The following is a 22,554-nucleotide window of genomic DNA, read 5'->3' as shown; positions in this document are numbered from 1 at the left end:
TTGGCAGTATATTAAATCATTAGATACGTGGCATTTATAGTTATAGTCATGTATTTGGCCTCCAGATGCTAAGATGCTGTGTTTATAATAGGAACCAGATGTGAAGTTTGTCACACTTAATATTTGACCTATTTCTGTAAGTGTAACTCATTATTGTCTGTCACTAAGCAATGAGGAATAGTTTAAAAAAAATGCTGCAGCTAATACGGCTCAAGCAAACGTTAACACTATCTTAGCTATCGGTTTACTGCCACTAACATTGCAACACATTACATGTTTGGTGTAACAGCTTTTTTCTCACTCTTTACAGGTTTTTATATAACCATTTCTACCCATTCTCAATCTAGGGTAATTTCCTCCACTTCTTCCTCAGTTGTCCTTATTTAAATCCTGAGCAGAGCTCCTGCTGCTCGTGTCTAGACAATAAAGTCTTTTATAAAGCCTTAAGCCTCCCTTCCTCCTGCTTGTGACAGTAAGTGAAAGTATAATCAGCTGTTGCAGCCAGGAACGACAGCTCCACAGATCTGTGGGGTTTTCTTCATACCCAGTGTTCATACATCACCACCCTCAGCTGCTTTCTTACTTTCTCCACTCTTTTCAGTCATCTCCTAATTGTCTCCCTGTTTAACATTAAGCACCCCAGTTAATTTTTGCTTTTGTCACCTGGACATGAGCTGCACACCTCCTCTTCATGGCCTTAACCCAGAAATGCACACAGCTGAACTGAGTAGAGGGCAAGGAAATGGGGAGAAGAAAAGAAAAAAAAGGGGAAAAAAAAGTTTTTCTTTCATTTTAGTGAAACCAGTTTTATGTTCTGCTCTAATTCTGGCATTTCTCTTTGGTCTTCTCATACGTGTTGTTTTTGTATTCCCGAGGTGCATGCAGGGATGAAGCATGGGTTTTAGAGTGAGGAGGGCTAATATGATTAACCTTCATGTAGCTCCTAGTCAACCACGTGTAGGAGTGATCCTCAAAGGTGCCACGCAGTAAAGCAAAAGCAGAAGATTCCTATCTAAGGAGCTTCCATAGAAGAGGAAACACAAAGAAGTGACATTTAAGGTGCACTCGTAGTACAGAAGATAAATGGCCCTCGAAGGTGCCTCCACAGCAGAAGAAACATGGTCAAATGTCCTCTATAATGCCCCCACCAGTGTATAGATGAAGCAATTCCCTCTAGAATGCATCAGGTGTCCTTGATATTTTTGTTACCCCTGCCCCTCAGACAGGCAGTCTGCACTGTACTCACCCATACTGTACAACAAGACTAAGTCAGTATTGTGCCAGTCCTAACAGGTGCATGTGGCCAAAGCAACTCTCAGCTTATTGCGCTGTCTCTTCTGGGTCAAACACATTTTGCAGATGGCAGCACACAAGCTACTGCGCAGATGTTTACACACTGTCCCCAAAACTCAATGCATTTTTTGATACTCTCCCAAAACTGTAGTCGGCTCCGTGGTCCAGTCTAAAGCAGCAAACAGGAAAATGTGCATTTTGTCTCTATAAAAAACATGGTTCTGGAGTAGACACAGAGGTGTTTTTAACCACTGTAAATGCTGCATATGTGCATGATGTATAGTATATGCACATGTAGTAAGATGTTCACATTGATGATGTGTTGGCATTGTTTGTCCTGAGGGAGATATGATGGTTTGGATTAAAAGGTCATAGGAAATTATATTGTCCAAAACAGTTCACAATCATTAATATTTCATTCAAAACCATGTTTGGATACTGGGGCCGTAAATGCATGATGCACCACACTATCACAGCAATCTATCCTTTTGAGTCAGGACCAAAGAGTTGGATGACAGACAGGCCAACACTGTCCCCCGTAGGGCAGCAAAGACAGTATGACAGGATACATCAAAGCTAAAGCAAACTGTCACACAACCTAAACAAATCCTGTAAAAACATGACAGTTATTGTTGCAATATTAATGGGGACACTTGCAGTTGGTTTTAGGTCTTTGTGTTTGGTTTTAGATGTCTTTGCCTAAAAACCAAACTGAAAATGTATACTTTTCTTGTGTTAGTTGGATAAATGCTTTTGCCAGGTTTACTAGGATAGATAGTAGGATAGGTTTAACTTCTAAAAAAAGTGGTTAACTTTAATTGTGATCTGAGTCTCCGGCTCTACCACAATAAACAGTGTCGTAAAGCTGTTTCAGGCAGTGTCTCACTATAATGTGTCAAAACACTTTACAGTGTTATTACTGATCGATGTGATGGAGGAAAATACAAAAAGAAGACAGGTTGAAAAAAAAAAGGAATATTCCTGTAAAATGCTAGGTGTGAATGTCTGAGTGCAAACCCCTCTGAGCCCCTCTCTAATCTCACCTGACAGTCCGGTAAACACACCACAAGGCCTGTGATCTGAAATGAGCCATAAACTGGTCCTGCTCCCATCCGGCAGAGTGATGGGCAAAGAGCAAATCCTCCATTACTGACCACACGGTTAAGTCAGCACAACAATGACTTTAAATTCTATACAAAAGAGGAGACAAAAACATAAAAGGTGGGGTGAAAAATGCTGGGCTGGCAGAAAAGTAGGCAACACAAACTCTGAAAGGACATCCCAACTCACACACAATCATCCTCCCACCAACAACACATGCTTCGTTCTGTTGGTTCAACTGGTGCATGTCCAAGGTCCAGCCTTGGGGGAATCAATGACAATACAAAACTAAGTGGGCTAGCAGTGTTGACCACATGAGAGCCACTGGGGCGTCGGACAATCAGCAGAGCTATTCACTGGTGGAACAGAGAAACCAAACCTCACCTGGCTGCATGCAGACCACTTACAGCAGTTGGAGGAGCAGGTAAAAAATTTTAAAGATGATTTTGGTTTCTTTTTGCAATTAATATGTTTAAGAAAGCTGGTGTAAAAGGCTCAGGTTTTGAGAGGGTTTGCATCAGAATTGAACTTTGATGTCACGCTTCTTGACAGTCTGTGTCTCAGAACTATAAATGCTAAAACAGCCTTGCAAAAGTTAGATGCAAATGTCTTAATTGTGAGTTTTGTGTTTTGTTTTTCCAGTCACAGTTTATGAATTAGATGCAAAAAATTGGACTAAAAATAGACACTTTTGTAATCAATCAGTTAACAGCCATTTTACAAACAAATATAAGCCTGTGAAACGAATAAACCACTGTGAATGTTGGAAGTTTCAAAATTACACACATCGTGGAAAATTACTTTTACTGCCAGACATATATTTTTTTTCCACATAATAATTACCCATAAACACATTTACTTTCTCTGTGTGGAAGCAGTAAGCCATGCTAACTCTTTCAAATGTTTCAAAGTCATGCGGAGGATTTTAACAAAAGCCAATCCGGCAAAATCTATACAGTGCAAATGCAAGCCGTTGTGTAATTAACATAGCTGGCTCAGACACAAAGCCCCTGGCAGGAAATTGCATTATCATATTGCTCTGCATGTGTTTCTCCTTAAGTCTGTCAGAGAGATTGTAGCCAGCATTTGTTTTCAATAATGCATGCCCCACTTTCCAGTCATCATATGAAGACCTGACTCACCCGCTGAGCAGCTGAGATATTAGAGTGTAACATTATTACTGACTGTTGTTTTGTCATGCAAATGAAAGGGTAGCCCATCTGTTCAGTGACAGTTTACATCATACCACATAACATAGTTCTTAACACATCACTAATTGTACTTTAAAACTTTTATCACATTTTTTACACCTTAAGTAAGTGTGTGATTTGTCTCGGTATCACATGCCTATGAAAGACAGATGTGTCCACTCCATGGAAATAAAGACGATATGAGCTGTTCTACTAAATGTGGAAGAAATAGACATTTTAACTTGTTTTATTATTTCAACACTTATGCCTTTATAAGGCTGCTGTGTGGCCATAATAAAATGAAGGCTGAGTGGAAACTCATTCTTAGTTTAGAGGTTACAAGCTGCCTGTCCTGTTGCTTAACAGACTCAGCTGCATGCCAAGTGATTGCAAGGTCAATAGTTTCTGCAGGCTGACTGCAAAACTGCATCATTCTCGGAGACAAGGCCATTTTTTCCCCTTACTGGGACCTCAAAAGACGTTAAATGTCATCTTGTTACTTCAAGACCACATGTGGGCTAGAGACCGACCGAAGACAAAGGTGTGGATTGCAGTGTGCAAAAAAAGTGTTATTGTAATCACAAATGCACCTTTGCAAACCTTCGAGGAGCTCTAATGGGATTGCATGGATGATCATGGATAAGCGCTGCTACTATCCTCACACAAGTCAGTTAGGATCATCCTAATGCATTCAAGCCTTTGCCGTCATCGCTGGAAATTAGCGCAATCTCATGCTGGCCTGACGACAGGTCACCAATCCTGATGCTAGGTGGCTTCTGCAAAACAATTCACCTGGCCTGTGTGCAGGAATCCGCCCCATCCCTGATTAGGTCTGACCTCCCTCTGATAAAACCATTTACTCGCATGAAGATAATGTCTTGTACCTAATTAACATGCGTCATCCATGTGCTTTTGTAGACTCTGAACAACATTTCACTCTTAACAATGTGTCCATAAAAGTGTCAAATATTCTACTACAGTTTTACGCTTTTACAGTTTCACATCTTTAGGCTGAAATTTCCCTAGAGCATGAGGAATCACTTGAAAATTCCCCCTTCTCTAATAATAGAATTCTGCCGAATCCACTACCTTATCTCTCTAAAAGAAAGTGGCAGGATTGTTCATTTGTGTTTTTACATCTTAAATTTCTCTATTTTTGGTGATAATGATGCATTATCCATGTGAAACTCCTAAGAGTGGTCCGAATTGAGACGATTGCCCCAATTACACTGAGCTGTATTTGTGTATTTCCCCATATTACCCCACCTGTTGACTGCAAACACTGTAAGCCCTAAGAATTGGCATCAAGCAGATTAATTAATCCTGATCACACTGTGTACAGCAGTGGCACAAAATTAGCACAAAGGTTGGCAGAGGACTGTTAAGAATTTGTGAGTGGAGGTAAAAAGAGATCAAGCATGCCACCAAAGTAGGAAGCTCTTTACCTGTGGAAGTCAGCAAACAGAGGTCAGGTAGGCTTGCATTAGCCTGTTTGTAAGTGGGCCATGTCTCAAGTGTTGAAAAGGCTTAGCACACTATACACTACAACAGGATTATGACCTATGATCCTAGCAAATTCTGATTGGCCAAATGAATCTTTGGAGTCATCATGATTGACAGGCTGGCACATGTTAAATGAAAACGCTAGTGGTACAAATACAGGGAAGTGAGAAGAACAGCCTCATCAGTTGGGACTACACTTTGTGAAGACGGACAGGAGGAACAAATATTCTTCAAAAGGGATCTTACAGAGTGTACGGTAAGATGGCTTTCTCAAAGGCTAAGGCAGTGATACCTGAAGGACAGGGCTGGTAGCCTCGTAGACCTGCAACTTCAACGAGTTAGAGGGTTTTCTCATGAGCATGAGTCATATCTTTTCAGTTAGTTAAATACCTTGAGATTTAAAGCTCAATCAAGAAGCTTTGACCCCTGCACACTGAGAAAGCTGGGAAGCTGGGACCCATCTCTCAAAACAGGTGTGCCGGCTTTGTCTTTGTAGTGTGCCCATCCATGGAAAACCATGCCTACCCCAAATTAGTTCCAGCCATATGTGGACTGCATGAAGAATTCAAACAAGTGCCAGATGGCAGCTCAGAAGAAGTAGAGCCCTAAAAGATGGTAGAACTGACTTTCTTCCTTTCGTTTCTCTTTTATGTTTTTATGCTTCTTTATTAGGTACTGTAGCTTATGTTGTTTTGGGTATTGCAAGTCATTTTTTCCTTTAACCACTTTTGTCCTTTACCCATGTCACTGGCCATCTGCCTTAATAGAGGAAATAATTCAGCACTTGACTAAAATGTGTTTGTATATGTGTTTATCTGCAAGCATCATCTATCTATCTATTTAAAGTCTGATGAACATGTGTGGATCTACCAATTCCCATGCAAAGTCTTCACGCCTGAGCTTATAGTTGTTCTCAAGCAATTAAAAGTTAACCTGGCTCTCCATTTTGTCTTTGGAGCTTTACCTGTCATTGGCAGGCAACGTAATGACCCAGAAAGAAACTCTCCGTTGGTAGCTGCCGTTGAAATTGAATGATAGACAGCTCTATGCAGTGTAATTGGTTGTATTTTAAGTGATTAAATAATAGATAGTGTGAACATCTGTACCAAGACAGCTGATTATTTAGAATGACAAAATAGACATGTTATCAAGACCAAAGTTGTATGTATGTATTTCCTGTTAAAATGTCTTCCTAATTCTTTGAAGTGTTATGTGACCTTCATTCCTTTATTTTTGGAGCATTCAGATGGTCTCGTGTGTAGCACATTACACAACGTGTTATTTTTTTTTTTTTTTGACATATTGTTTTTCTTCCTTTCTATCATAGCTTGGACACCAAAATGGCAATCTTCCTGAGCCTTTTCTGCATCATGTCTCTGCTCAGTCCAGTTCTCAGCCAGGACATGCCTTATGAGGAATATATGGCCCAGGTCCAGGCCTGCCCTCAAGAGTGTCGTTGCCCCCCCAACTTTCCTCGTGCTGTCTATTGTGACAATAAAGGGCTGAAGAACATTCCCAAAATTCCTCCACACACATGGTATCTCTACCTGCAGAACAATCAAATCGAAGTGCTGTCAGCAGATGCCCTCCGTAATGCCACACAGCTGCGCTGGCTGAATCTTAACCATAATAAAATCACAAGTGAAGGAGTGGAAGAAGGTTTCCTGAATGCAATGTCTCACCTGGCACACCTGTACATGGATGACAACCTCTTGTCTTCTGTGCCATCTCCCCTGCCAGGCAGTCTGGAGCATCTACGTCTCTCTCGCAATCGCATTTCCAAGATCCCTGCCGGTGTCTTCTTAGGTCTGGACAAACTTAACCTCCTGGACCTGCAGGGAAACAAGTTGATGGATGATGCTGTGACTGAGGTTAGCCTGAAGGGTCTAAACAATCTGGTACAGATTAACCTAGCGAAGAACCAGCTGACAAGCATGCCTCTCGGCCTACCACCCACCACCACGCAGCTTTTTCTTGATGGCAACAACATTGAGAAGATTCCAGCTGGATACTTCAAAGGTTTGCCTAAAGTGGCATTTCTGAGGCTTAACCACAATAAGCTGGGCAGCAGTGGAGTTCCCAAAAATGTGTTTAATGTCTCCAGTATCTTGGACTTGCAACTGTCCCACAACCAGCTGACTGAGGTTCCCCTCATTCCAGCAGGCCTCGAACATCTTCACCTTGACCACAACAAGATCAAGAGTAAGTCTTCGTTTGAGGTGTAGATGCACAGTTTTGCATGATGAATACAAATGTTTATTATAGATGTATTCTCTAGTGGAGTCATTAGTCTTACCATTATATATATTTGTGTTTTTACAGGTGTAAGTGGCCCCAACGTCTGTCCTGTCTCCGTTGATGCTGTTGACGCCTCTATCAACGAAAGTGTTCCTCGATTGCGTTACCTCCGTCTCGATGGCAATGAGATCAAGCCGCCTATTCCCAGGGATGTCATTCTGTGTTTCCGCCTTCTGACCTCCATTGTCATTTAAGAAAAAGCTAAATTATCAGCAAGTCTTTGAGCCACTGACTAGTGAATGGTGGTCTGGCAAATGAGACCCATAAAGCTATATGTGAAATGTTGTGCATGTTTATGAAATATTTGACACTAGTTGGCATCAGCATATTTTATTGTGTCTTAAGGAAAAGCTTGTTTTATCAGGTCCAGAATGAATACACTTTTCAGTGGAATTCGAATAAAATCCAAAAGCAACAACAAAGTCAATAAGAAAGTGATTGGTTAGAAGCTTCTTTTGAGATTGTTATCTGTTGACCTGTAGTTGTGCCTTATGTTGGTGAAAATGTCTTCATGTAAAATTCTGGACAATTATATATTAAAATGTAGAAAGACAGGGATTTAGGTGGACATGACATATTTTATAGCATGTGGGGATGAATTACTGTCATTGCGCTTCTCTGAGCAAAAGGCAAAGCTTATGAATGCATATGCAAAATATCACCTTTTGTGTTGTTTATGGAAAATGTTTGACTGTTTTATAGTTTGTAGATTTTAAGCCAAATCAATCGTCCTGTGTTTTAGCTTTGTGGTCTTTTTTTTCACACAAAAAAAGACTTTATTCAACAAATATGCATATTTACTGTAGGTAATTTATTTTTATTTAATACAAAAGGTGGGGTTGGGGGTACAAACCTGAAAGTCAACATTTATGGAAACTATTTCTTAATGTTTTCTATACAAGTAGATGTGATGAACTATTTTTTTTTTAATGCCAACACACTTTATATTTCTGGTCATTATGTTTCTGAATAAGATTTCATTTTAATTGTTTTCATTTCAATAAAGTTTGTGAAAATAATATGATTGCCTTTTTGCCATTATTCTACTGCTTTACACATGAATATATGTAAAATACAAATATAGTAATCAAATAAATGGTAATAATAAAAACACTGGTCATGGTTGTCCCAAAGGGTTTTGGTTATAATGCAGTTAAGTCCAGTTGAAATGTGGAAAGTTGCGATTGCCTTTGTGGGGTTTTTTTTTTTTTTATGTTTAGTTTTTTAAAACCCCAATATTTTATATTTAGGATTTAATTAAATCCTGATTTTGCAGAAAATTTTATCCAAAAGTCTAGAATTGGCAGCGCAGACAGAAGGACAACCTTAACTGACTCTGCAGTCAGAAAAAGTCCCTGCAGACAGGTACAGTTACAGCTACAGTGTCTCTCTTGTGGACACAACTACTATTTCCAACTCTCTGCCAAATACTATACTAATACTAACATAGGGGACAAACAGAGCAGGACTTCTCAAGCACTATACAATGTACTTTGCAAATACTATGAGCATCAATCACTGTGTCCAGACATTTTGGGCACAGTATCGTGCAGTTATTTTGAGACTTCTTGGTAGAACATAATCTCTGAACATAAATCCCCTCTTCTATGGCAGGTGCAGAAGTATTTCTAGCATTCCCCATGTGTCTTTTTCCCTTCACTCATCAAAAGGTTTAGAATTACCAGGGCAGAGGTAGAGGTGGGCAGGTTCAGACAAAATCGTGGCAAAATACAACAGACGGGGTAAAGCTAGCAAGCAGCTTCCTGTGTCATATTTCTTGTTTGACAATGAACATTAATGAGACTGTCTGTGTGTGCATCTTCTGTGGATCAGCACAAGCTGTCACTCCAGATCAAGGCAGTCTTAATTAAGTCAAACTATGTTTTCTAATGAGTGATCATGGATCCATGGTTTTGGCAGGATATTTAGGAAGAAACAGAGCAAAGAAAAATCAGCAGAGGCCTTCCTCCAAGCGGAGATTTCCTCTCAGCACCATGCTAACAGGAGCTCCGCAACAGAGGTCCCATTGTGTGCAGGGGCTCCGTGCATCCCCCCCATACATGAAAGCAACACATGCCAGAGTTTCATCTCAACAAAAAGTGGACAGATATTTCAGTCTGATTGAGCCACACTCTTAGAAAAATAAAGGATAAAAGGCTGTTTTTTCATTCAGGGGCCTTTGCTCTCTCACTCTGTCTGTGTCTGATGTCTGCGTGCGCATTTGAGAGAGTCGTGCACACGGACGCACGGTGTGGGGTGGGTGCACTGCAAGTGACCAAAAGCAATCTACTGTGCTCCAATCGTTCTCAGTGCCTACCTTCACACATAAGCGACAGGGCACTCGGGTCTGCCAGAGCACACAGACCTTCACACACACACACACAGACACACAGCTTTCACACACTTCACACACACCCTCCCTCTTCAAGGCACCCTGCACGACCTCTCACCATTGGCCAAGTCCCGGAGCCCTCAGCATCTCCATCACGGCTGAAGGGACCATTCGGGAAAGCAGGAGACAGAGGTAAGCGTTCTTGGTGCTATCTTCATGCTGGTTTAGTGACTCTCTGGTGCGGGGGATCAGGCAGGCAGAGGGGCTCAACTAGCCCCTCACAAATGCTGCTAGTCAGGGTCTGGATAATTAAGTGATTGGTGGTGCAGCTGCTTTATCAGCTCAGTGATTTACTGTGGGAGTTTTGCAGGTGACAGAGATGTGGATTTGGATGTGAGTGGCCTCATGTAGCAATGATAGTGACTGTGAAATGGCAGTTTAATACACTTCAGTTGATGTGATTCAGGTGTATGTCCAACAGGTGTTTTTCTTTTTCCTTTTTGTTTTTTGGATTGGTGACAAACAATAAATTATTGTTTTCTTTTGATGCAATTTCAAATCAGGCTTTCAAGTCAACATACAATTTCCACCATTTTTGGCTGAAGTCATCAGGTGTCAACTTCAGTGTCACTCTAAAAAAAAAAGAAATTCAAATCTCAGTTGTTGCTGATGAACAGAATTACGTCCAAGATGGTCGGTTTTACTGCTTTTAGTCCCTTGTCACCTGCTTTGGTGGCGCGGGGGGGCGGGGGGGTGTAACATTTTATTTGAATATTTTTGTACAAACGAACCAGGTTGTCCTTTAGCCATTAGCAAAGGGACGTCTGTCAAGTTTGTTTGTGGCTTTTGAGGGAAACTGGTAGAATCACTGGATATCAGGAATGCCCAACACAGAGCCAAGCATAACACGGAGGCAGTCTGGGGGCTACACTCATATACACACACATTCCACACACTGTACACTGTGTTGGCCTGTATAAAAGCACACCTCTGTCTTTAGCATAGTCCCCCTTTCAGTGAAGTCATGCTGCATTTTGAAACCTCAGGATAGAAATTCTATTTCAGTGTCGGATTCTATCCTGTCAGGGCAACTTTTCTCAACTGAGGGCACTAAGGTCATGTTAGACATTGTGAAGAAATAGTGAAGCAATTGATTTGCATGGCGATGACTTTCCTCATCCCAAAATAGCAGCAGAAGGGTCTCAAATGTTTGTTTCACAAAAAAAAAAGATAGGAATTTTAATCCAAAGTGTGCATCTCTTAGAAGATGTCGTTCTAAGTGTGTGTGTGTGTGCGCATGTGTATGTTTTTGTTTGTGTGTGTCACAGTCTCACTGTGAATGAAGCTTTTCCTTGCAGCTGTAACTCACTGCCATCCTGTCCACAAACCTCGGTGGAATTTGGAGTTTGAGTGCTGAGACAGGCTCCAGCAGGGCCTCATAAAGGCCCTCTGTACGGGGTGAGGGGTCGAGTAAGCTTCGAAACCTGTCTCTCCCTGTCTCTCCCTTTTTCTCTTGCTTTCTCGCAGTCAGTCCTTTTCCTCACTTTCTCCATCTAACCCTGAGGGCCAACATCTTATCCATGTCTGTCTCCATCTCACTCATATCTTTTTCTTCATCCCCTCCCTTGCTCACCATTTCTCTGTCCTGGCCTGGAGGACTCTTTAAGCTTTCCTAGCATTTCTAGGACGTGATGATAAAATGATCTGTCCCTAGTGTGCCAAGAAAGCCCTCTTTGTCAGAGGATCACTTTCTATCCTAATGTTTGTGCTGACAAATATTTAAGCACTTATTAACAGATACTAATCTCACACTTGGGATTCACGCTTATGAACTTAATCAACCCAAAGCTCTGCTAGTAGATATATCCTGCTGAGGAAATTAGCAAGATATTGAAGAGCAGATATCGGGCTCAGGGTAGTTCATAGTAGTTCTGCACCTACTGAAAATCAAATATGCAAATTTTAGAGAAGGACCCTCTTGTCTGGCTCTCATTTCAAAATAATTTAGAATTTTACTATATGCACCTGCCAAAGACTTTTTCATGTGATTGGGAAAATTAATTAAAGCCCCGGCCAAAAGAACACAAATTCAAATGCAAGTGTTGTATTGGAAATAAGGCATAGTTCTTTGCTGCTTAAAGGGCATCTCAACTTTGCTGAAAGTTTCTACAAAATGAAAGCAAAGTTCTCAGAGGTGTCTATTCCCACAGAATGAAAAAGGAGCTTTATCAGATCAGCTCTGACTTCTGTGACCTTTGACACACCCCAGACAAGCATTGATTTGAGCCAAGATGGCTGCTCCCTAGAAGAGTGAGCCTCTGGCTCAGCAAACCAAGGGGCCCTCATACTTCCATCTTTCAAGCTGTCTGCACCTCAGTAATGAATTGACTGACCTAATGATTTGATCCAAAGTCGAGCCGCTCTGTTGCCAATATTATAGACTAGCCTGTAATAAAAACACTGAGTTCTTGAATTGTAACTATGTGGAATTATGTTTTAGTCCAAAGCATGTTCTGAATTGTATAATTTAAAAAAAGCTAATCATCTAAGTTTGAGAGTGCTTGAAACATTGTCACGTTACTTCCCATTTCAGATTAGCACTTTGCTAATTATAATAAATAATAAACCATCTTATTTTCAATGCAATTTCATGAATAAATATACACACATTTCCTTTTTGAATTGATATCTCTCTCTCTCCCTCTCTATGTGTAAAAGTGGACTATGAGGATGCTCGTGCGGCTTGTTTTGGGACTCTTCGTCCTCAAAGTGGTGATAGCCAGCCCCAGATTTTCCCGACAAGTGGATTTGGACACATACGACGGTGCCAACTATGAGGTGGATTCAGAAAAATTCAATTCAGTGAACCAGGAAATGTATGACTATGAAGATGAGCTGACAATTGATGATCCTCAGGTAAGAAACAGTAGGGCCCCAGGATCATTTTGGTAGGTTAAATTAACATCCACCATTTGCTGGATTAATTTTTTTTCTCACTAAATACTTCCCTTGGGAGTTGAAAGATTAAAAAAAGAGTAAATACTGGACTTTCCACATTCACCAGGCGTAACATAACTAACTGAATGCAAGGGTTGCTCTGTGTCGGCTGCCTGAGTTTACAGGCTACATTTACTCAATGATGCGATTTGTAACAACACAGGATTTATGAAGCATGAATTAGTTGAGTTGTTCGACATGATGATTTGTGCAATACACTTATTAATGCATTGCTGACCCTTTAAACAATTATGTCTGTTAGTTAGATGGTAAAGTTTGCGCCACACATTCGATGTTCTATGATTGCTCGGATAGAAAATAGAAATTATATTAAATCATTCTGGCAAATTTCACCAAAAATATGCTGGTTCGCTGTAGACATCACAAACCCCAGTTGTGGCAGTGTAATGATGCTGATCTGAGTGGGTTGGAGCTGAGTTCAACAGGTTCATGGAGCAGAAAGTTTAAATGATTCGGGTTGTTACCAACAAGGGTCATTTCTAGCTTTTCATTTTTATGCTTTATGGCACAGCTATTTCAATTTTACACCTTGGCGCGCCACTTATTTAATTGCTTAGAAGCTTCCTCAGCAAGCTTGAACAAAATCAAGTGGAAAACTTTTGCTCATACACCAATTGAACATTTTGATGCTTTTCTTGGTGTGCAGATGACTGAAGCGCAAAGATGTTGCAGCTTTTAATATTTCATTTGGCCCTTATGTTCATTCAACCCTAATGTAGGTTTCTGGCAGTGACAAGAGGAAATTGCAGGAAACATATTTACAATCTTTATAAAGTTTTAGCAAGTAGAAGACATTGAGCCACAAGCTGCTATCGATTCCCTGGGTTACACACAGGGAATGACTTGCCATAAATTGAAAACAACTAAATGACTGGGACTTCTGGGACTTATTTCTACTCAGATTCTGTTTTGCACAACAGCCTTTAAAAGAAGAGTCTCTAAAACATAACTGGACAAATGGATACCAGAAGTGTCCTCTAAATCTACTCAAGTTGAGTGCGATGTGGCAAGCCTGCAGGCCAAGCTGGGAAGACAAGCTATAGCCAAATTTCATGTTCCCACTTATTCTTCTTTGTAACAAGGAAATTAGGCTGAAGCGTTGCTGAGATGGCACGAGGCAAAACGTCCATATGGGATTTTCAGCTTGCTTCCTCTCAGCCAGTGACTTACAGTAAGTTAAACCTGATGTGGATGGAACCCACATTACTGTAGTTACAATCTAAAGCAGAGAATTAATATGTTGTCCATCATTGCAAAAAAGTACAATCCCAACCTTTTGCAAATACTTATAAAATGTTTGAATTCTGCTGTGTAGTGCTTTACAGCTGAGGGCAGTGCTCAGTGTGGGAAGGTCGACATATGTTGCAGGGAACTTGTGTCTCTCTGTTTGACAAGCCTGATATGACACATCAAATGGGCTTGTGGGAGTCTGTGGGAGCAGGATGAGGAGAGGCTGTTAGGGTTACTAGAATGGTTTCTTCTTCTGTTGTCCACGTTGAATAAACACAACATTTTAACTTGCAATTGCAATGGAAGCAGCAGACTGCAGTGGGCAGTGGATCTGTCACTTTGTTTTGTTGACAAAATAGTTGTGAGAGAGTTGATGTTCAGATAGATCGCTGACTGAAAAGAGGGAAGATTAAATGGATTTTATTCACACACACACACATATACACACACATCAGATGTCTGGGGGCGACTGAAGCGATGATGAGCTCCCTGCCTCTGGAATGCTGAGTCTTTACTTTCCACATCCAGCTCTTTGTTGGTATTTCTCTTCTTTCTCCTCAGGGCTTGTCTTTTTGCAGAGAAGTAAATGCTTGTCTACAGTGTTATCCAAGCAAAGTGCCTTCACTCCGCTGCATTCAAAAACTCCCAATTTGAATATCCCCTCAGTTTGACCGAGAAGCTGCTTCATCCATCTTTTGCTTTTCAGTCAGTAACATGTTTGGACAAGCTAGTTTAGTTCTGGGCTGGAAATGCTTTTTTGTCGCCACAAAGCTTTTAAATGGACTTTATAATAAATGAGGCTGAACCATCATATGGGTGATGTCCTGGTCCCTTCACAGTGTGAAAGGATTCTGCTTTAACTGGAGAGTGTGTTAACATAATTTTAACATTCTGTAGCTGAAACGTCATAAGCTTTGCTTAATGTATACAGCTTAATATACTATACACAACATTGCAGCAGCATAACATCTGGTTTTGACTTGATGCACCCATTCAGCATCCCGCCCTATGCACTCTGTATTCCCATGCTGTTTCCAAGTTGTTGCTTTTTTTCTGTGTTTTTGGTTGCCAGCCATCCGCCTCATCTTTCCTCTCGGGTGTATATGTTTGCTTTGGGGAAAGGGGGGAAATGAAGGGGAGATTTGCAGTGAGCAAACTCTGTGCAAAATGTTTCAAAGGCCAACCTTGTTTAATTCCAAACTGTGTTTGCATTCAGTGCTGGATATCTCTTCTGAGCTGCATTTTAGGTCTTAGAAAGCACGCATTTTTATTCACTTCTATTTCTAGTTACTTCTTGGCTTGTTGGCATCGGATTACTTTAAGAAAAAGCAATGTGGTTGAAAGATTCAAATATGGATTCTTGCAGCTACCATGTGTGTCTTGGTTCCACAAGGACCATTCCTTGTTTGGAGGGTTGAGTCCGCCTTGCTGGGCATGAGAGTGTCAGGTATTACCTGTGTCGGTGTGTGGGGGTTCATTGCCCTCATCTGGAGAAAGACAGAACTGCGAGTTTCATCAACCACTAAAAACAAAGACAACTGCAAGAGCTGTAAATGCAATTATCATGCCAGATGGATATGCCTGAAGCTTTTAATGAAGGAACTGAAAGAAGTTTAATTCTTTAGGCTTTGTGGCTTGGCAGGGTTGATTTTAAATTTATTTCCCATCATAAAGCTTCAACGCTGGCCTATTTGATAAGGACGAATCTTCTGCCTTTTTTTTTTATAAAGTAATGTAATATATTATCACAAGGTAGGAGTTCAAACCTGAACACGTCTTCATGTGCTGGAGTTTCTGCTCCAAAAATGTTCCTTATAGCTTTTACAGAGTTCGCATCTGAGTAGTTGTTTCTCGGTCTAATCTACATACATCGGAACACTTTACTGCCATCTACTGGTACAAATAGTGAGGGATGGAGCTGTGCTGATTCGTTTTAGTTATCATAAACCTGACCATATTTTTTGTTGTTGATTGATTTCCTTTTATTGCACTTCTGCCATTACAATTAATCATTGTCAAAAAGAAAAAAGTGCAGAGAAGAAAGATGCAAGAAGTTAATATGCACTGATGATCCTAGAGAAGATGTTGAATCGGGATTCAACAAACTTTATTAACGAAGTAAATTTGAATGTCAACCTCGTGCGCCAGGTTGCACAAAATGCTTATCCTTACATGATAGTGTCTAGATGAAATCACCACCTTGCTGATTATGCAAATTATTTAAAATGATAAAGAATACAGAGCCAAACTCAGTTTACCCACTTATATCACGGGTCAAGAAAATGGGAGATAATTTTTTCTGAGGATCCAATGGGCCATGAAATTACTGAAGTCTATTGCAATCTCTATACACCAGTGTTGAGCAGGCAAATTATTAAATGTTGTGCCATGGACTTTTCTGCCTAAATACTACTTAGACCTTTCCTTAATCTTACCTTCTTTTTAACATTTCAGGTCGTTAACATAACTCATTCAACTTTATATTCCTCACCAAAAATGTTATTTAACTCTTAAATTGGTAGAAAAGGAAAACCAAACAACATCATTTTAAGTATGACAGATGATAATAGAAGCACAGTTAATTTCCTGTTTTTTTTTTCTTTTTTATTTCCTATGAAATGCTAAGCCTGGATAAAGTTTGTTTACTTCATAGGAAATTTGTATTATTAGGATAAACAAAACAAAGATTTTTTTTTTTGTTTCATGTAAATGCTAAGAAACAAAAGTCAGGCTAAATGTATATTTTCTGATGCAGAGTTCTCAGATTCTTATACATTTTTGACTCACTGCTGCAGTCTTTTCCTCAGATAGAGATTGGAACACTGCCCCCACCTGACTATGACTACCCTGAGCCCGAAGCCTCATTAGAGGAACAAGAAGAAGAAGAAAATGAGCAAGTGGAAGAGTTCCAAAAACCCCATGTCATCCCTCAAGGTTCAGGGGGATCTGGGGTTCTCATGGGCCCAGACACACAGAAAGGTCTGAGAAAGCACATACATCTAAGTCCATACACCCATACATTTAAACTCAGTTGAAGTACAAAGTTCATAAAAAAGAAACAGGGCCTTGCTCCTCCTTTGGCCTGTGGAGTTGTGGAAGCAGCATTACCCATAATGAAAAGCATCCAACGCAAGGAAACACTAATCTGTCCTCTAAACTCATTCTCCGCATCTTCAGCAATCACCTTTTCCATGTGCATGTCTTCCATTTAACTAGCTGTTAAAGGTTAAATGTGTTGTGTTCAATCATTTTGTTGTGTCTTTTTGTCAGCTCCTACTTACCCTGAACATCACTGTGAAATCCAACCTGATTAATGAATCATTTTAGTCTAATCTGTCTGTTTATTAATACCTAATCTTGTCTCTAACAAGAGGTGGAGCTGCGTCTGGCACCCATTGACATCCTTCATGTCTCCGGGGATTTTGGGGGCTCCGTAGGGTCTGAAGTCTTAAGAGCTTCTGGGGCTTCTGGGTCTGGGGGCTCAGGAAACCTACTGGTCTCTGGATACTCCATGAGTTCTGGCGAAATTGCTCAATTCTATGGAATCTCTGGGGAACTCCCAGGCTCTGGAGGTTCTGGTGACATTGTCATATTCTCTGGGGAACCCCCAGGCTCTGGGTTTTCTGGTGACATTGTCTCAGACTATGGACCCTCTAGGGACCTCCTTGGCTCTGGAGGTTCTGGTGACATTGTCCCAATCTCTGGAGCCTCTGGGGACCTCCTTGGGTCTGGGGGCTCTTGGGGAATCTTGGTATCTAGAGATCTGTCGGGATCTGGGGATCTCTCAGGATCTGGAGATAGCATGGGATCCACTACTACTGGAGCCTCTGGAGACTTTGGCTCTGGAGATTCTGAGATTTCTTTTGAACTCCCCCTGGACTCTGGAGGGTCTGGGGACCAGTCTGGTTCTGGGTTCTCTGGAGACCCCTTGATCTCAGGGCCCTCTGGAAGCTCTGGGGTTTCTGGGGAGTCTGGCGAGTCTGGGGACACAGTAACATTATTACCTGGAGGTTAGTAGTTTGACAGAACAGATGTCTGTTAGAACTTGTGGTAACACTATTTCTTAATCTAAGAAGCTTTTATGTGTTAATGTTTGTGACTTGTGTTGATTTAAATTCTATTTAACCTCTTCCTTTTGCAAGTGTAGTTAAATGTTAGTCCTACCTGAGTGTCTTTGTATATGTGTTACTCATAATTTCAATTCTAACACCCATCTAAATATCAGTGTGACTGATTGATTAGTTTCACCACTTCTAACTTTGTGTCTTGTTACCCCAACCTTTGGCTCTAACAAGTGGAGGAGCTGCCCCTCACTCCCAGCACTTTGCCCTCAGAGGCATCAGGTGTTTCTGGGGAGTTCTCAGGAACGTCAGGAATCTCAGGGGCCTCAGGGGAAACCTCTGTGGACTTGAGCATCTCCGGAGCCTCTGGGACTTATGGTGTCTCTGGCTCTGGAGAATTAGAGTTCCCTGAGGTAACTCTGGTCCCTGACATTGATGAAGGTCAGTACCTACTGGATGCGTGTAAGATATGTTAAAAGCAGGAGAAAAAACTCAAGTACCTCACAAGCCCACAGTGATTATGTAGTCTGGTAGCCCACCGTGCTACTCTAAAGACCAAACTTATTTTAACTGCCTCTCCTAAAAAAGGTGCCTTTTCTTCAATTCTCATGTTGTTTCTAATTTTTCTTCTGTTTTGTGTAACCACTATTAAGATCACATTTCATGTCATTAATACCATAAGCCATTTTCATTTAACTTCCTGTCATCAGGTAAATGCCCCTCTGGGTAACCCTGTATTTAACTTATCACTGCGGCAAACAGCGAGCTGCTGATTTGCCAGGCTTGCTATTCCATGTCCATGCTGGTCTAACCTGTTTCTTTAACACCTAATCTTGTCTCTAACAAGAGGAGGAGCTGCTTCTGACTACACCAGAAACCCCTCAGGAGGGTACTGGCACTATAGAAGGGTCAGTGAGCTCTGAATTGCCAGAGTCTGGTGAACCCGATGAGCCTGATGAGCCTGTGGTTCCCACAAAAGGTCAGTACTGAACAACGCAGCCACTTGATTCAGAATAGCATGAATGGTATTATAGAAAATTCCAATATCCTGAACCCAGATTTGACTGATGTTGCTCTGTGGATTAGAAGCTCTTGAGGCCTTGGCCCTTCAAAGCCTACTTCATGGACCATGGACCACCATATACTCATGTTCAAATAATCTTTTAGATATTCATATTTTACTCCCTACCTCTACTATTTTTTTCCATTCATGATCCGTGTGCTTCAGGTATGCCCACTTGCCTGCTGTGCATGTGCCTTGGTGGTTCGGTGTACTGTGATGACTTGAAGCTCGATAGCGTCCCACCTCTCCCCAAAGCCACCACTCACTTCTACGCCCGCTTCAACCGAATCACCAAGATCAACAAGTCTGACTTCGCCTCCATGAGTATGTTTCCTGTTGTAATGAAAATGTACGAATATTAGTATAGGAATATTCAGAAGCTAATTTGAAGTTGAATATTCAGCTTCTATCACACCTTTAGTTTTCACTGATGTTGGACTGAACTGTCAGTGATCACTGATGTCAGTGTCTCAGGGTTTATTTTCTCTACTCCCTCCACTCCAGACAAGCTGAAGAGAATCGACTTAACTGGCAACGACATCAGAGTCATCGATGACAAAGCGTTTTTGGGTCTGCCCGAGCTGGAGGAGTTGGTGATCCGTGAAAATCACATCTCACAGCTGCCAGCTCTCCCAGAGACCATGACCCTGATTGATGCCAGCCACAACAACATTGGCACCAGGGGTATTCACAAAGAGGCCTTCAAAGTATGGATATCATCTTTGTCTTAAAGACTTAAGTCATAATTTATGTTTAAACTGAGCTCTATTATTAAGAACTGCAACTTTAAAGTGATTAATAATATTGCCCCAATAATTATAATCCTAATATAGTTATATTCCATGCTGTGAAATCGGCCATTGGGCACAAAGAGTAGTTTTCTTTTGGTACTTCAGGTATTTCCCAAGCTCAGTAGGGCTAATTTTACATAGGTAACACTATGAATGCAGAACTTTTACCTGTAAGTAAGTTTTAATACACTGTGGTGATGCTACCTTTACATGGTCTGATAATGTCTTTCACCAATGCCAATAAGTAGCATCTTTGTTTGTCCAGCAAAGAGCACCCAGGCCTGCATTTGTCTCCAAATGCATAACATGTCTTTTTTTATGTAGAGAAGTAATAGTTATCAGCATTATTGTGATTTTATTCAGTCTCAGATAATATCTATATTTGTTGGTGTAATCAACCATGTAAACCATGTAGTGACATCAGAGCTTTTAACAGATTGTTTTAACATCCAAAGATACGGGCTCACACTGATCCTATCCTTTGTCACTGCATTCAGGATATGAATAGCCTGCAGTTCCTGTTCCTAAAGGACAACCACCTTGATTACATCCCTGTGCCTCTACCGGACAGCCTGCGATCTCTACACCTACAGGTATATGTGCTTTGTCTTGTTATTCCCTAATACTGGTCGTGGTATGTTTGAAACGCAATACTTTGAAACTCATTAGGGTACACAGGAAAATCTTAAACTGAAACGGCAGGAATGATTAAAGGTCGTATACTCTCGCACAGGTGTTTTGTCTTTATAGTCTGCAGCTGGCTGCATCTATGTTCTGCTCCTGACATGTGGCCTATTAGGCAGATACAATGAAAACACTTCCATGGGAGGATCCAGAAGCATGCATGGTGTTTAACTAGTTACCTCAACACACAGCATCTCACTTTCTCTGCTGCTTGTCATATTCCACCTTGTGAGTGTAAAACAAGAAACTAAAAATATTTCCTACATTAAAAAAAAATAATCTGTCCCAACTCTAAAGAGCCCCAAAGAAAGCTTTACCATGTATATAAGTAATGTGATACATTCATTAATTTTCCTGATTTCGTTACCAATCAGTTCGAAAGTACAACTGATTCCGAGCTCCAAGTCCTGCTTTGGTGCATCATCAATATTTTTGTAACAATGTATCACGGGACATTGTAAAAAAGGAGTTACTTATAGAGAATTACCACTTAAGTCTGCTGATCCAGTGGGCTTTACGGAACTTTATAGTTTTCATAGTTTCAGCTCACTGTTCATGTATATGACCTGCAACAAACTCTGTTATAATTCACTCTCATTCTTCTCAAATCAGGGTTAAGTCAGATATGATTCCTGAGAACAATATAAAACATTTTCATTGAATAATCATGATTGACCAAAGTTTCCTACATGCACTGTTCTCATTTACCATGATTAAATCTCAAAATAAACCAAATCTAAATGCATGGTGTCTGATTATGTGTCCTCCTAACTCCTCGTCCAGCGTAACCATATTCAGATGATGCACGAGGACACGTTCTGCAACCTGAAAGACTTCAGCTACATCAGGAATGCACTGGAGGACATCCGTCTGGACGGCAACCCCATCAACCTCAGCAAGACCCCACAGGCTTACATTTGCCTGCCCCGTATACCCATCGGGGATCTCATTTAAACCACACAGACAAATACCTACACTCCTGCACACTGACGCCCGTGAATACAACCACATGCACACATCTTTGTACATATTTACCCCTGCAGTCACGCATATCGCCTATTTACTCCTCAAACAGTAAGTCGGTTCCCACAGCATATTTTAAAACTGTCAAACATGCTGCTGATGTATACTGCAGATAAGTATACCTCTGTGGAAAAGTATGTCTTAAACGCCCACAAACAGATAAGTTGTAGGTCAGATTATGGTGATCAAGCACATATACACAGCATCTTCCTTTTGTTGGGATTTTCATGCCAGGTACCATCACTCTGTAATCCCCTTAAGCACCAGAAAGCATGCAAACACACACACACACACTAAAAAATGCTTAAACGTTCATGTGTTCTACAGCCTGATTTAGAGTAAGCAATTGGTGACATTCAGAGAAATCAGTTTATTGAAAACCCTCATGTGACATGTTTGTTTCTGTTTAATGTCTGTTTAACTGGCAGAAACAACCAGTAATATGGTTTAAATATGTTTGTTTTGTAAAAAAAAATATATTAATATTAATATTAAATCTAACACTTTTGAAAACGTATACTACCATAAACTTATCGAAGCTGGAGCTTAATGGAAGATAAATTGAGTATCTAATGCAATAAATAAGCATTTAAACACAATCACTTGTTGTAAAGTCTGTAATGTAATTTAAAAATATAGATTCAGATTTTTTTTCTTCTTTCAATGAACTGCAATATTTGGTATATTACATTTCAAAAAGTGATGTTTTAAATCATGCACAGTAGCTTATACCAAAGACTCTAATGTCTAGAGTCGATTACTCAAAGACTATGATCTAGTTTGGGAGGGGGGTTGTTGATTTTAAATGTGGATAGGGGTAAGATTAATGCTTACAGCTTGCTATTGTGTGCTCTGTATGGAATAACCACAAGTGAATAAAGTTGATTTTAAGACCTCTCTGAACTAGAAGTGGCTCAACGTTTTCATTAACGCCTCAAAGGTGAAGCACATTGTTGATTTTGAACTA

At 40.6% G+C, this 22,554-nt stretch overlaps 2 protein-coding genes across 3 annotated transcripts; both read left to right on the top strand.

Annotated features, from left to right (window-relative positions):
- The first annotated feature begins 2,604 nt into the window (after nt 1–2,604).
- On the top strand, nt 2,605–8,348 carry kera (keratocan). The gene is made up of 3 exons (XM_067491246.1): nt 2,605–2,818; nt 6,415–7,289; nt 7,410–8,348. Exons 1-3 carry the CDS (start codon nt 2,709–2,711, stop codon nt 7,577–7,579), a joined length of 1,155 nt encoding a protein of 384 aa, XP_067347347.1. The 5' UTR covers nt 2,605–2,708; the 3' UTR covers nt 7,580–8,348.
- Nucleotides 8,349–9,673: 1,325 nt separating this feature from the next.
- epyc (epiphycan) lies at nt 9,674–22,490 on the top strand. 2 transcript variants are annotated; one of them, XM_067489597.1, is made up of 10 exons: nt 9,674–9,909; nt 12,436–12,633; nt 16,761–16,944; nt 17,337–17,975; nt 18,261–18,467; nt 18,874–19,005; nt 19,255–19,413; nt 19,594–19,796; nt 20,378–20,473; nt 21,348–22,490. In XM_067489597.1, the coding sequence occupies exons 2-10, from the start codon at nt 12,442–12,444 to the stop codon at nt 21,516–21,518; spliced, it is 1,983 nt and encodes a 660-aa protein (XP_067345698.1). In that variant the 5' UTR covers nt 9,674–9,909; nt 12,436–12,441; the 3' UTR covers nt 21,519–22,490. The 2 variants fall into 2 exon arrangements, with proteins under 2 accessions (XP_067345698.1, XP_067345700.1); XM_067489599.1 differs by having other exon boundaries at nt 9,676–9,909; nt 16,773–16,944.
- Nucleotides 22,491–22,554: the final 64 nt, after the last annotated feature.

Source organism: Channa argus, chromosome 21 (assembly GCF_033026475.1).
Source record: "Channa argus isolate prfri chromosome 21, Channa argus male v1.0, whole genome shotgun sequence".
In the NCBI taxonomy this organism is placed as follows: Eukaryota; Metazoa; Chordata; class Actinopteri; order Anabantiformes; family Channidae; genus Channa; species Channa argus.
Note: the sequence above shows the minus strand (reverse complement) of the source record. Positions and strands in the feature narration are given on the sequence as shown.